General features: G+C 43.0%; 1 protein-coding gene across 1 annotated transcript in view; it reads left to right on the top strand.

Annotated features, from left to right (window-relative positions):
• LOC126101015 (alpha-tocopherol transfer protein-like) overlaps positions 1-16,369 on the top strand; it is a 164,459-nt gene that overhangs the window by 123,282 nt on the left and 24,808 nt on the right. The window contains exon 6 of the mRNA XM_049911683.1: positions 3,623-3,725. Coding sequence (XP_049767640.1) covers positions 3,623-3,725 — 103 coding nt within the window. The remainder of the gene's footprint in view (positions 1-3,622; positions 3,726-16,369) is intronic.

Below are 16,369 nucleotides of genomic sequence, written 5' to 3'. Positions count from 1 at the left end.
AACTGCACGGTTTGTCATCGAAATCATTAGTCATTTCAAACACTTTTAAATACTCCTAGTTTTAGCAATTTTCAGAATCCACCATACGTCACTCCAACTTTAAAAACAATCAGAATACGGCGCGAATAATTATACTGAAAGATAGCTGGGAACCACGTCCGAGAAACACATCGTCGCAAGTCTACGTCTAGTGCTGCACTCGACCACCACGCTAACTGCTCTTCGCAACAATCACTGTTATTGAAAGCATTGTCAGTCAGCTGCGATTACGTTGGAATACTGGACCCGGCTAAACAACAGTGGTTGCGTTAATGTGATACACTCTGCAATGAACCAGATCGAAAAGTGTATGACCCACTCCAACAAAGAATGACAAATATATCGATGCGAAAGGATACACGATCCCCACAACGTGATGCGGGTCACATTGGCTCAGTTTAGGTTTCAGTTAAAGACAGCAACTCGGGCTAGTTCCCGTTGTGCTATGAGAGTTGATTGTGTAAACGAATATCTCATAGATACTGTCAGATCAGTTCACCCGTGGTCTAAGGAGGGGTAGCGTCTTTGATTCGTGTTTGATCAGAAACGTCCTTGGTGCCGGGTTCTAACCCCGCTACCGCTTAAATTTTGAACAGAGATCATCAGAAATGGCGGCCGAAGACTTTCGGCCTCAGAATTAACCTTCATTCAGTCATCGGCGTTGTCAAAGAGGGCGGAGCAGTGGACAGAGGTTCAGGGCACTCTTAACCTTGGGATGGGAAGCCGCTCCTAAATGCGGAAGAATCAGCAAGGATCAGCATCACGAGGGAGGCAATGGAAACCACTGCATGAAATGCATCTAACGTGTACCCACAGGACATGGGGACTGTAACTGAGCCCGCATCTCGTGGTCGTGCGGTAGCGTTCGCGCTTCCCACGCCCGGGTTCCCGGGTTCGATTCCCGGCGGGGTCAGGGATTTTCTCTGCCTCGTGATGGCTGGGTGTTGTGTGCTGTCCTTAGGTTAGTTAGGTTTAAGTAGTTCTAAGTTCTAGGGGACTGATGACCATAGATGTTAAGTCCCATAGTTCTCAGAGCCATTTGAACCATTTTTTTGACTGTAACTGAGAAAGAGCCACGATAATCACGAAACACAGTTCCGAAGACAGCAAGAGCTGACAAGTCGAAAATTACGCCATAGTCAGAATTAACATCTCACGCATCAAAGTTGCTGGCAGGAATAATATACAGAAGAATGGAAAAGAAAACTGCGGAGGTATTAGATGACGATAAGTTGGCTTTAGGAAAGTAAAGAAATCAGAGGCATTTCTTACGTTTGGGTTGATACTGGAATCAAGGTTCATAGGATTTATCGACCTGGAAAGTGTGTTCGACAATGCAAAATGTTGCAAGATGTTCAAAATTGAGAAAAATAGTGTTAAGCTACAAAAAGCAATAACGGAAATAAAAGAAATTCTCAAACGAGGAATTAAAATTAAAGGTGGAAGGATATCAATGATTCTATCCGCTGATGACATTGCTATCCTGAGTGAAAGTGAAGGAGAATTAAAAGATCTGCTGAATGGAATGAACCGTCTACTGGGTAAAGAATATGGATTGAGAGTTAATCGAAGAAAGGCGAAAGTAACGAGAAGTGCAGAAATGAGAACAGCAATAAAATTAACACAGGATCGATGGTTACGAAGTAGATAAAGTTAAGGAATTCTACTACGTAGACAGCAAAATGACCAATGACGGACGGAGCGAGGAGGACATAAAAAGTAGACTAGCACTGGCAAAAAGGGCATTCCTAGCCAATAGAAGTCTACTAGTATAAAACATAGGCGTAATTTGAGGAAGAAACGTCTGAGAATGTACATTTGGAGAACAGCATTGTACGGCCGTGAACATGGACTCTAGGAAAAACTGAACAGTAGAGAATCGAAGCATTTGAGATGTGGTGCTACAGAAGAATGTTGAAAATTAGATGGCCTGATAGGGTAAGGAATTAGGTTCTGCGCAGAATCGGTGAGGAATGGAATATATGCGAAATACTGACAAGAAGGTGAGACATCGCGGAATAACTTCCATGGTACTGAAAGTTGTAGAGGGTAAAAAATGTAGAGCAAGGCAGAGATTGGAATACATCCAACAAACAGAGGACGTCGGTTGCAAGTGCTACTGAGATGAAGAGATTGGCACAGCAGAGGAATTCGTGGCGGGCCGTATCAAACCAGAAGACTTAGGAATGAAAGAAAAAAATGTGGTCGCGGTATTGTTCCCTCAGGAGTCAAAATTTTGTACACGAAGGGGAAGGTTTTCATTGTATTAACACTGAGACCACGCTATTTGGGTATACTGATGAAAAATAAACGTGAGCTGGAGGGTTTCAGTTCAAACTAAATTATCAGAGAGTTCCCTCGTACTTACAGAAGTAAAATCACACAATGTGACTAAGCCGAATGAAGTGGTGCACAGGTAAAACACTATCTCGCATTGGAGGGTCTAGGTTCAGTTCCCCAGCCGGCCATACATACATACATATGTTTTTATTTTTCCCCAAATCGGTTAAGGAAAATACTGCCATGGGTCTTTTGGAAATGACAGTGTCGATTTTTTTCTTGACTGTCCTTAAAGAACCTGTGATTGTGCTGCTTGTCTCATGACATCGTTGGCGACGGAACGTCACTCCACTCTCTCTCTTTTCTCCTTTTCTCCTTTTCTCCTTTTCTCCTTTTCTCCTTTTCTCCTTTTCTCCTTTTCTCCTTTTCTCCTTTTCTCCTTTTCTCCTTTTCTCCTTTTCTCCTTTTCTCCTTTTCTCCTTTTCTCCTTTTCTCCTTTTCTCCTTTTCTCCTTTTCTCCTTTTCTCCTTTTCTCCTTTTCTCCTTTTCTCCTTTTCTCCTTTTCTCCTTTTCTCCTTTTCTCCTTTTCTCCTTTTCTCCTTTTCTCCTTTTCTCCTTTTCTCCTTTTCTCCTTTTCTCCTTTTCTCCTTTTCTCCTTTTCTCCTTTTCTCCTTCAGTGCTTCGCTAAGCAGATCTGTCGTTTCCAACTGGAACAATACTTTCTCAGTAACGAGAAGTACCTAAGTTTCTATTGTAGTCATAAAAATAGAGCTAGGGCCGGTTTAAGGTCAAAGCGACTCAAGCTGCCACTTAGGGTGTCAAGCGGCGAGGGACACTAGAGATCCATAAGTGTAAGATTTGTGTACAGAATGGATCACAATTAGTTGAAAAAGCTGACACGAATGAAAGTAAACGACGGAGGAGGGGTGGGGAGAACATACGGTAAGTCGCTTTTGTGAAAAAAAAATTTCTCTTACCGGCACTGAATAAGGCCGCTGTGAAACTTTAGTTTTCAAGTCAGAACTAATCGCTGACTATCAACGGCTTGCCCTCCTATACTGATCACGAACCAAAATTATATATAAATATTTTGTATTCATACACAATAATGTACCGGAAAATTTTGGACAGCCAGTCTCAACACCCCAGTTCCATTTAGTTGCTCTCACTCTGACATTGCGACTTCATTGTCCTTCGCTATAGTTCATCTACCAAAATGTTTTTTTGAGACACTGCATTTGGAAAGATTGTTTCAAAGATCCCTTTTGCTGATGTGCTACTGCATTCTCTTCGTATGTTCCAGTTCCACCAGCACACTGACCTGGAGTCACTTCACAAGTTCTTCCCAAAGAGGATTCTGCCAAAAGAGTACGGCGGGGAAGCGGGAACATTGGCAGAGCTCAACGGTAAGTCACAAGTTAGAGCTGCGTGTTTCCAGCAGCAATGGCAGTACCTGCGCTGTTGCAGGGAGTGCCACCACCGAAAATGCAACTGCGTCCTTCGGACACGGTTAGATTGGCTCCTTGATTCCGTACATCTACATCCACGTGATTACTTTGGTATTCCCAATAGTGTGTCCGGCAGTGTCCAGTGTGAACCACCTTTAAATTGTCTCTCTACCGTTCCACTCTCGAACGGCGGGTGGGATAAAAGAGCGCTTACATTTGTCTGTGCGAGGCCTGATTTATTTTATCGTGATGATAGTTTCTTCCTACGTAGGTGGGTGCCAACAGAATGTTTTCACAATCGGAGGAGAAAACTGGTGATTGAAATTTCATGAGAAGATCCCGTCGCAACGGAAAACGTTTTAATGATTGCCCCTCCAATTCTATCCATAGAGAAAGATATGTAAGAGTGGCATCAAATTGCACTACTTAACGTCTTCTTAAACTTGTAACCTCCTGGAAGATCAAAACCGTGTGCCGTACCGGAAATCGAATCATAAACCTTTCACTATATGCGTGTAATTTTTTAACAGTCTGAAATATCAAGATACGGCTCACAACTCTCCCCGACAGCTTCAGTACTGCCAGTAACCCCCGCTACAATTATTTACTTCCGTAGAATGTCGATTACGCGTCATGCGTGTCCCTTACCTACCCCAGTTGTCCAAGCGGATAACAACAACCTACAGGTTGATGCGGAATCCGATCCGCCTGTCTTTCTTGACTAATCTCCACATCGGCGAGCGGTGACGGCTAGATTCCACCTCTAATGACCTCAGTGTCGACGGGTCGTCGGACCCTAATCATTTTTTTCTGAAGGCTACATTAAAGGCAGACGAAATCACCGTGGTCCGGCCGGGATTCGACGCCGCGACCCCTCTGTTCCCAGGCACTTTATCCAAGAGGGGGTAAGATTTCGTAATTTTTGTTTCTGGCATGACTGCGTCAGATTTACAACGTATAGTGACCCAAAATAAGAACTTGAGAGGAATTACACATACATCTCAAATGACTGGCTGGTATCCACCCAACGTTGTATAGGTACATTACTTGGACACCGAAATGGTAAACATTTTTCATTATTATATGCAGTGTTATTAATATAAATACGAATACCATAATTTTGGTTCACGATTTAAAACTACTTATTACGAATACTCACAAGAATAAATTTTGTTCGTATACCAACAATATTAGGTTAACATGGAAAATTAAAATTCTGAGATAGAAAAAAAATCAGAACTTTTGAGAAAATACTGTTAGCAGGCAACAAAGAAAACAGAGGAATTCGACTGGACCCCGGTTCATGATGCGTTCACACGTGTATCAGCATTGCTACTGTTAGTTTCGGTTTCACGTTGACCTTTAGCGTGTCAGAAACATTAAACTGAGCTTCGATTCCGCAATTCTCGACCTTTTATTTCAAGTTATTGCGATGCTAATAGAGAATGTTACTAAGCCTAAAAGAACTGTTTCTCTTTTCGTACCAGCAACGGACGTGTACGCCCTTAACAAACGAAAGAATGTGTCAGTTTACGGAAGTATTTTGTAAGGTACACATACTGTGCCGTGGGACGATCGGCATAATTTAGTGTGAACGCACTTCGATAACAGTATGGATACAACCGTTGCTGCAAAACGACTGTATTAAACAGTTCTACATTGCCCTCATCTGATCTTGTGGAACATATTAAAAGATTGTCATGTTACATTATATGAAGTCGAAGCATAAAAAGCACTACACGCATAGACATGTCTTGACAAAAATCCAATCCATAAAATGCTCACAGTTGATAAACTGCACACGGATACGTGGATTTTATCATTTGTGGGCATTTTATCAACAGAAGTATTTATTTATACGCATAACCTACGTGAATTTGTCAGCCGTAAATATTATTCTTGTTGCCATTAGTTGTAGCACTCTTGCAGTCGCTTTGATGTGGGCGTCAGTTTTTTCACCTGTCCTGGACTTTTCACTTCAATTACCGACAATAAACCAGACTACGTAATAACTCGTGTTCTTGCGGTGTTCACATTCCCAGAAAGTTTTTACGTCACACTAACAAATCACTCTTCATACGTTTTAGAACATACCTTCTTGTAATATTTTTATAGAGATTTGTCCAAAGTCGTCAGTGCACTGCATGCCACAACAGTTTTTTAAAAAATACTCATCGCCCACTATCGCTTTGTCACTTTTATTGACAGTTTAAGGCTTGACAAGTTCAAGAATTTGGATAACGGATTTTAATTTTTAACGTACTCTTTATTTGTGTAGATCGGGAGTGTGTAAAACGATACGACCGATTTCGATTCTGCTAGCAATCATCTTCAGATATTGAAATATCTGTACAAAGTGCAAAACGTCAAATGTTTTTCAGTCAAGTACTGTATCATTAAAACTCGGTGACTATCTGAATGTACAGCGTGTGAGATGATACTCTGTAATGATATCTTATGAAGTAAAGGCGATTGCGTAGCACAATCGAAACAGGTCATACCGTTTTCTGAATTCGTGATCTACACAAATAACGTTTACATTCATTCACGTCAGCCCCCGGTAGCTGTCAGCGTGACAGAATGTCAATCCTAAGTACCCGGCTTCGATTCCCAGCTGGGTCGGAGATTTTCTCCGCTCAGGGACTGGGTGTTGTGTTGTCCTAATCAACATCATCATTGTTATTTCAGCGCCATTGACGAGCTAGTCGCTTAAGTGGTGTCAAATCGAAAGACTTGCACCCGGCGAACGGTCTACCCGACGGGAGGCCCTAGACACGACATTTACATTATTATTACGTCATCTCATTTTTGTGTGTGTGTGTGTGTGTGTGTGTGTGTGTGTGTGTGTGTGTGTGTGTTTCTTCGCTATTCTTGCTTGAAGTTCTGTGTGCTGCAAAAGCCGTGAGGGTTTCGCCAAGTTATTTCATTCTATTCTTCGTAATATCGTGGAACTTCCCACTTAACAACACATTTATCGGAATCTTCACTGGAATATTTGTGTGTATTTCGCTTGTACTTATTTGTAGAGATAATAGAATTCCACTCCACTCGGCATAGAACCCCTTCTTCTGCAAGATGCACATCATCAACCTTCTAAACTTCGACTTTTCGATTGCACGTCTCCGTCATCAATGTCACTTTCTCTTATCAACAAATTTAATGACCTTGAATGCAGTAGATTTTAATAAAAACTTTATTCGGCCAAGATCGCATGTAGGAAACAGTGATTACTAGTTACACCCGCTTAAGCGGTCATCTTCAGATGATACAAACATACATTGTCTGAACCAAGAGAAAAGGCACTTACTCATTACGACTGTAAGCTAGAATTCCCGTAAGGGTGTTACTACTTTAATGACAAAGCGTCTCGCTTAGTCTGTTGACTGACACACTGTAGGCTTGTATCACGATCTAAAGATAATTTAAGCGGTTGAAACTAGTAATCACTATTTTACGCATTGCAGTCTTGGCCAGATAAAGGCTTTAATAAAATCTACAAGACTTCCAGAATGAATTTTCACTCTCCAGCGGAGTGTGCGCTGATTTGAAACTTACTGGCAGATGATAACTGTGTGCCCGACCGAGACTCGAACTCGGGACCTTTGCCTTTCGCGGGCAAGTGCTCTACCATCTGAGCTACCGAAGCACTACTCACGCCCGGTACTCACAGCTTTACTTCTGCCAGTATCTCGTCTCCTACCTTCTCCTGACGAGATACTGGCAGAAGTAAAGCTGTGAGTACCAGGCGTGAGTCGTGCTTCGGTAGCTCAGATGGTAGAGCACTTGGCCGCGAAAGGCAAAGGTCCCGAGTTCGAGTCTCTGTCGGTCACACAGTTTTAATCTTCCAGGAAGTTTTTTACAACAGACTTAATTACGTCAACAGGAAGTCTTCGTGGCTGCCCGCGGACGCAATTTCTGTGATGACTTAGTGTGCTCGCAGTGCAAGGTAGCAACGCACAGTACTTCAAACTGGAACGCGACTGTATTTAAACGTGTGACCACACTGGTTCCCACTACGACAGGGTGTGTGGATCGATTTGTCAAATACACATGCAGAGGCGTCCTGGAGTGTTGTTCGGTCTTTCTCGAACACTACGTTTTAGCTGCTGCGAAGATTTTTTCCATGTTGCTGGAACGTGTAGGCAGTGCGAAAAGTTCAAATGGCTCTAAGCACTACGGGACTTAACATTTGAGGTCATCAATCCCCCAGACTTACAACTACTTAAATCTAACTAACCTATAGACATCACACACATATCCATTCCCGAGGCAGGATTCGAACCCGCGACTGTAGTGTGGCGCGGCACGCTACTTTTTACCGCCCTGCCAGTGTCCAGCAATGTTCATTTGTCTAGCTAAAAGCTGTAGTAGAAAATACTAGACCACTACTGTCTATTGCAGGTCGCAACATACATAGAATTGTCCGGTAAACGGGATGTGGCTAGCTACTAAAATAAAAGTTTTAACTTGGCAATGTAAATTTCCAGGTGTATTTTTACGATAAAGATCAGTTAATACTGCAAAGTCCGTGCTAAGCGGCAACAGAATGTAAAGTTCACACGCACATCAATCACACACGTAGCCAGTTTATGGTATTTACACCAGTTCCAGAAGTTGAGTTGACCGGATCGCTTAGTTATGGAAATGCTCGCTCAAATGTTGTGCGCTCTGCTCTACACGTAATACCTGTTCCAGTCTTAGATCTCACAACACGCCACGCGGTTTTAACTAACAGTCAAAAGCAATAATTTTGATATTCCGTCCGAAATTCCACACGACTTTCACTATACTGTTCACTTAAATACACTTAGTATTACTTCGCGAACTCGTAATTATCGTTTTTCCGCGATTTTACAGTACTTTCGTCGGAGCTGCTTTCAATGAGATGTTGCTAGTTCGAACCCTCAGCCCCGACCCCCCCCCCCCCCCCTTAGATCGCACCAAAGGCTTTGTTCCCAGCATCGATTGGCGCGAGCCTGCATTTTTCTGATTGGCTGATATCACAAACAGCAAATCAGGTTGCAGTATAATCCCGCGCTTTACTTCAATGACCAATCATAGTAAAAAATTTCTTTGTATGGCAATTACTAAATAAATAAATAAAAAAATTTATAAAAGTATTAAATATAAAATTACTCCTTATGAAGTTACCGATTAATTTGCGTTCCACTCACGATTTATTAGTACCATAAACTGACTGCACATTTAACTATAGTAAATCCCGTGTATAGTTTAACTGGTACTTCGTGAATAAACATAACAATTTTCATTTACTTGCGTTCTTCTTCACTCACACAACACTCCCACTGCTAATTACTACACATATAAAATAATAATTATGTAGATACATTAAATATTAATCAAACATAACTTTACAACATTGTTTTGACTACGACTGCTAGCACAGTCCGTCAGTTGCTGACCTCTGCCGCCTACTAGTACAACTACGTGCAGGTCTGTAACTCAGGTCCACGTCAGCTGGTGACATCTGTCGATGACTCGTGCCTATAACGATACCGTCCTAACAAGTGACAGGAGCGATGCGAAGGTGCTACGCCTCAGTAGCAGCAGTGTGGTTCCGGACAGAAGCGCCTAGAACGGCTCCGCCATAGCGGCCGGCGTAGGCAGTGCAAATTAGTATTTATTTTACTGCGTAACTAGTGCTTGTTGAACAGTATCTTCCAAACCTTCCAAGAATACTGGACATGATTCGTAACAAGTCTGAAAATGATAGCCGTCGTCCGTGCAGTTAAAGGCAATTGGCTTAAATTTGTTGGTTGGGGTATCTTAATAAGCGTTCCCACAAAGTACGTTAACCACACTGTCGAGATTAAATTTCAGAGAATCTGTCACAGCAGAAGCTTTGGATTTGGGTTGTCGGTTGCAGTAATATCAGGCGGCGGGGAAGGAGGAGCGGCCGCGCCAGTGACTGGTAAACTGGACGGATCCGGCTGTCGATAGGAAAAATGACACGTTGTGGGCCGCTGTCGGGGCGGCAATTTGAGGCGATCGGCCGGCCACTGTGTCATTACTGCAGCAGGCAGTTCGCGGAAAAGTGTCTCGCCCAATCACCCTGCATGCGATGTTAGCTGCTGCGCCTCCTGGAACGACGCAGTCCTACACTCACTTGACATCCGATCAGCTGTTTGCGAAATTGCACGTTGCCACCTCTGCAGCGCAGAATTCGCAGAAGCTCTTACGTGCGCCGCATGCAGATGGTTACACGCAACAATTTCCCCAGCTGCTGTTTTCGCTTCACAGCACGGTGTACTACGAGCAAGCGGACTGCACGTATCCTCTCAACAGCCACCCCACAGGCGCCAATTTGTTGCTTACGTTCTTGGGGTAGGTTTTGATTTCTACGAGCTTTTTCGGTGTAGAATTAAGCGTTTTACACTTTCATATCACACACACCGTGTATCTGCGCACTAACGCAGCTGCCACTGTGTAATTCACTTCTATCTACCCCCACGATTACTTCCCTCTTTGAACTAATCTCCCCATTTATTCTTACTTTACTCTGTTCTAGCCAGTCATGTGATTCATCACAGCTGTATATATGGATCATAAAGTTTTAATTATCACCTCGATAGAGATAGTTAATATACAGAGGGTCCAAAAAAATGTATCCACTGTTTAAAAGTCCATAACTGGCAAAGTAATTGACGGAGTTTTCTCATCTTTGGTAGTGAAATAGTTTGTAGTTCCGGCAGCCGCCACACAAGCATGGTATTGCTTTGGTTTGGCAGATGACAGTCGCCAGATAGTCAGTGTTTTGTTCTTAGTTGCACCTGGTTACTCGAGTAAACATGGCTGGCTCAAGACTTACATTCGATGAAAGGAAGTAAGTTTTGAAGTGGTATTTTAAGTACGAAAACATTGAGGTTCAACGGCAATGGCGAAATGAGTATCAAACAAAGCCACCGACACATTTAACGATTCGTCGCATTCGAGACAAATTTGAAGCCGAAGGCTGTGTTAAGCATGTACAAAAACAACGGTCTGGACGACCTGTAACAAGTCCAGCTAACTCCCATCGTGTGTTACAACAATTCACTCGCTCACCGCAGAAGTCTGTGAGACAGTGTGCCCGTGAAATTGAAGTGAGTCGCTCAAGTGTTTGGCGAATTTTGAAGACAGCAAAATGGAAGTGCTACGTCCCACGATTGCTACACGCAATGAACGACGACGGCCCAGATCGTAGAACGGAGTACTGCGAGTGGTTTACTAACATGGTGCGCAACGATGAAGAGTTTGCAGAGATGATTGTGTGGTCGTATGAGGCACAGTTCAAACTCAATGGTACAGTAAATCGCCACAATTACATCTACTGGGCCGCCGAAAATCCGAACGTCCATATGGACAAAGTCGTTAATTTGCCAGGAGTAAATTTGTGGTGTGGGTTGCCTTACCGGGGCTTGATGGGCCATTCTTCTTCGACGGCACAGTTACCGGTGAGGTGTACCTTCAGAAGCTACAGACATCCATTTTTCCTGACATCTGAGACATGTATGGAGACGGAAGAGTTTACTTTCAACGAGAGAGTGCCCCAGCCCACTACCAAAATCGTGTTAGGGCGTATCTCGACGAAAATCTACCAGGAAGATGGATAGGCCGTAGAGGTGCTGTGGGGTATCCACCACGTTCCCCAGACCTAATTCCTCGGGACTTTTACCTGTGGGGAACACTAAAGTACATCGTTTATCGACAAAAGCCACGCACAGTGGATGAACTTCGAGAATCCATCGTACATTAATGTGCAAATATCCAACTGAACACGTCGCAGTCAGTAGTTCGTGCTGCAGTTCGGCGGCATCGTTTGTGTGTGGATGTTAATGGTGACCATTTCGAACACCTACAGTGATATCTTTAAGTTGGACTTTAAGCTACACTTTCACCAAAAATGAGACAACTCCGTCAATTAGTTTGTAAGTTATGGACTTTCAAACAGTGGATACATTTGTTTGGACCCCTCTGTAGTTTCCTTTTAGCTAAAAGGATTGGACAAACACGGAAACAGCAAAAAGTACAAGACATTACCATGCCTAACACGATGTAGGAAACCTGGCATTCAGAACAGCTTCCAGTCGTCTCGGAATAGGCAAATACAGACCCTGTCCTGTTTTCAAGGGAATCTGACACCACTCCTCCTGCAAGTTAGTGGTAAATGCAGGCAACAATGATGCAGGTGGATAGCGGTTCTCCAAAGTTGGCCTCAAAGGCTTAATAATAGTGATCACCTTGAAACAGTTAAACGGAATGCTCACAAAACCTGTCCTGTACCATGAGAGTTATGTCGGTATGCGAGTTAAGTCGGCAAGCGTTATGTCGTGTTGGAAAACACCATCACCATTGGGAACGAAACATTGCACCACGGAAAAAAATTCTTGGTGGTAACGGGGACCTTCCGGAGTACCCATGGGGCGCATGGAATACTAAGATACGGATACCCAGAGCATCACCGAACCTGCTCCAGGTATCACTGTTGGGAAGCACACTCGGCCAGAAGTTGGAAATAGAATGTCAAATCAACCACCTTTAAGTCGTCTAAAGTATTTTACTGGCTACCAGTTTCGGTGATATATTAAACAATCTTCGGGCACCCTGACCGTCGTGTAGGATGATTCCCATCATTGGTGCAGTCAAGACTGGAGCCAGCATTCAGTGCCTGGTGCCCGTAGATTTTTAAGACAGTGATCACTTGAAACATAATCTGCCGACTGTCGTTTAGTCACTGATGAGCTGTTTTGGAATTCCAGTTCGCCTTAAAATTCCCTGCAGCTCAAGCTGTAGGCTTGGCATCAACACTTACGTTCAACCATGCATATCTCGAAGTGCTACCATATGGTCACCCAGCCACTGTATGTGTTTGCAGTCCTCATACACACTAATACCTCCGAACAGTAGCATACCACTCCAATAGACGAGCAAAAACATAATGTAGCAGTCCACTGAAAAAGTTGAATATCGTCAGTTATTTCTTTTTCTGCAGTTAAAGGGGAACGTCGCTGGAAAAATTTACGCTCAGTTGGTGGAGGTTCAGGACTCTAATTCACCAACGTACTGCGTGTCTGGAGAAAAGGTTCCAATATTTTGAGGATTTAGTGTGCAACAAGGCAAGAAAGACTTCCTACAAACCCTAGCCGCAAACAGCGTGTCTTCGGAGTTATGATCTATTACCACTACTCTCGAAGATCACCACGTCTATGCTGTACTCTTCACAAAATGTATTCGATGTGACCACCATCCATTGCAATGATGCCTTCCAGCTTATGTCTCGTGGAATCACGCATTCGCTGGAATACTACGGATTGTTGCCGGATTGCGTTGCAGGCATTGAACACGCGTTCTCTTAATGTATCCACATCATTTATGGGCACCGTCTACAACCCAAAACCAAAACTCCATAGGTCTGAGGTTAGGAGAGAGAGTAGGCCAAGGTTTCGACCCTCTCCAATCAATGCATCGCCTCACCCGAAGTTGAAAATGGAATGGTATCCCATCATGGGCCGGCCGTTGTGGCCGAGCGGTACTAGGCGCTTCAGTCCGGAACCGCGGGACTGCTACGGTCGCAGGTTCAAATCCTGCCTCGGGCAGGTGACTCTTTCATATAGCATAAAAAAAGGTACCTGTAAAATTACAGAGCAATATCCTTAACATCTGTTTACTCCAGAATCTTCTAACATATTCTCAATTCGAATAAGAGGGTAAAAGCTTATGCCCACATATAAAACACGTTTTTAGAGAGCATCCTCTATGTGAAACTCAGCCTGCCCTTCTCTCACATTATATACTACGCACTACGGATAAAGGGCAGCAGGCGGATCACATATTTCCACGTTTTCGTAATGCGTTTGACACGGTACCACCCTGCCGACTTTTAACGAAAGTACAAACATACGGAATAGGTTACCAGACATGTGAATTGCTCGAAGACTTCTTAAATAACGGAAAGCAGTATGTTGTCCTCTATGACCAGCGTTCATCTGAGACAAGGGTAGTGTCAGGATTAACAAGGGAAATGGACAGGACCGCTGTTACTTTCTGTGTACATAAATGATTTGGCCGACGGGTTGAACAGCAGTCTTCGGTAGTTCACTGTTGGGTACGGGAAGGTGTCGGCGTTCAGTGATTGTAGCAGGATGCAAGACGACTTACATGGGGAGGCCACGACGTTTGGAACGCGCATTTACTGCGAACTTCGTACACTCTTCGTGCACTCTTCGTGCACTCTTCGTGCACTCTTCGTGCACTCTTCGTGCACTCTTCGTGCACTCTTCGTGCACTCTTCGTGCACTCTTCGTGCACTCTTCGTGCACTCTTCGTGCACTCTTCGTGCACTCTTCGTGCACTCTTCGTGCACTCTTCGTGCACTCTTCGTGCACTCTTCGTGCACCACGAGGACAACAAAATGTGTAAGCAGTAGCGCGTACTTCTCAAGCGTTATTGAGAAAATCGCACGATAATTTCAGTCGTCGAATATATACCTGTGCGTGGCAGTTATCACGAAGCGGCGGCAGCCGAGTGGTTGGCATTAAAGCCCCGTAATCGCTGTATCGCAGGATCGAGTCCCCTTAGTCAGTTTTTTAATTCTAACATAGTCATTTTCTTTACTATTTCGATTACGATTGGTCTAATGAGAAAATACGTGTAATCTGATAAACTGTTATTAAATTTACAGTTTTATTTGGCAGTCTACAAATTTTTACTATCACAAATAATACAATATTCGTAACTATAACTAGTAAACGATGATTTGCCGTCTATTACTACGAACTACTGTTTGCAAACTACTGTTTGAGTGTCGGATTAAAGGAAGGCAAGGAAGCAATTCAGAGGCGTGCTGCTAGATATGTAGGCTCGATCAACACTCAAATATTACAGAGGTGGTTCGGGAACTGGAATCGGAATCCCTGGGAGGAACGCTATTGAGAAAATTCAGAGAATTAGCATTTGAAGCTGACTTGACAATTCTACTGGTGCCAATGAACATTTCGCGTAAGGCAAGGAAGATAAGATTGGAGAGATTGGGCCTTCTACAGAAGCACAGAGTGGTTTTTCCCCCCCTTCGCTCTATTTGCTAAAGGTACAAGAAAGGACATGACTAGTAATAGTACAGGATAGCCTTCGCCATGCACAGTACTGTTACAGTACTGTTGTTTATGGAGTATGTATGTAGATATACAGGTTGTTCCAGCTCACTGCGAAGTATAAAACTTCTACTGAAGAAATTTGCACTCTCCTAAGGTGAGTACTTGGGTTAGTGGCTTTTTCTTTTGCTTCGACTCTGTGAACTGTACTTTCGTTGCCACACAATTCACACACAAAATGCAATAAAATTTGATGCCTTCATTGTCAATCCACTTAAAGTGGTTTATTCAGCATACCAAAGACAAAACAAAATGTTTGATTGGTCTTACAGCATACCAGTAAAACACAGGAAAAACAAGAGAACAAACTGAAAAGTTCCTGGCTGATGCTAAAAGTATTTTCAAGTAAAAAATGTTACTTTACGACAGATTCCTTTTTCAGGTCAATACATCTTACCCAACCATTTTCCAGTCAGTACGTTCCTCTCCTATGTTGCAGTTGCTGTTCGGCAAAATGACTCGTCGGCAGCCAAAAAAAGTTTTCAGTAACTTAACCAGAATCTCTTCCAATCCATAAATTTATGCTCACAAATACCTTAAAAATTTTTGAAGAAATGTGTAATCATTCTTAAAGAAATTACTTCGGGTTATCTGTAGCAAATAATAAGACATCCACAATTATTTACATCTCCCATAGATCATTTGAACTCATTTTTATTGAAATGGTGCGAAAGGAGTAAGTTGACACGATACGTGCATATTCATTTTAACATTAATGAACGAATTACTGTTCAATCTTTCTCAACCAACTACACTTAAAAACAGGTTTTCTTTTTTATGGGATTCCAGCTTTTAAAGGAAAATTCGGCTTGGAATAGTTCTCCAATAGAAATTATTTTAGGTTAGATTTAAAACTTGCTTTGTTACATGTTAAACTTCATTTTATTGGGAAAACAATGAAATTTTTCGTAGAATGTACGTCTGCAACACAAGATTGCATGGAAGTGCATCGGGTATTTCGGTTAAACGGGTAAGTGGATCTAAACGTTTGAGATGCGGTGTCACAGAAAGATGTTAAAAACCAGTTGGAGTGATAAGAAGTGGAGTGGTTCTCCACAGAACCGAGGAGGAAAGGAATACGTGAATAACACTGACCCGAACGAAGGACAGTATGATAGGACGTAGGTAAAGATCCGGGGGGGGGGGGTGGTAACTTCAGAGGTACTAGAGCGGTCTGTAGATGGAATAAATTGTAGTGGATGACAGTGATTGGAGTATATCCAATAGCAGAGTACATTCGGTGTATGCGCTACTCTGGAATGAAAACATTGGCACAGGAGGGGAAGTCATCCAGGGCAGCATCAAACCAGTCAGAAGACATGACCGAAGAAGAAAACGGTTGCTTGAATAAAGCTCTGCTGCAGGCATACCAACAGCACTTTCCCTGTGTACCCTTCCGTTTAAAGGAATATTTGTGGAGCAATAGTACTACCTTAAATCATGCCTGCGTCC

The sequence above is a fragment of the Schistocerca cancellata genome, chromosome 9 (assembly GCF_023864275.1).
Source record: "Schistocerca cancellata isolate TAMUIC-IGC-003103 chromosome 9, iqSchCanc2.1, whole genome shotgun sequence".
NCBI lineage: Eukaryota > Metazoa > Arthropoda > Insecta > Orthoptera > Acrididae > Schistocerca > Schistocerca cancellata.
Note: the sequence above shows the minus strand (reverse complement) of the source record. Positions and strands in the feature narration are given on the sequence as shown.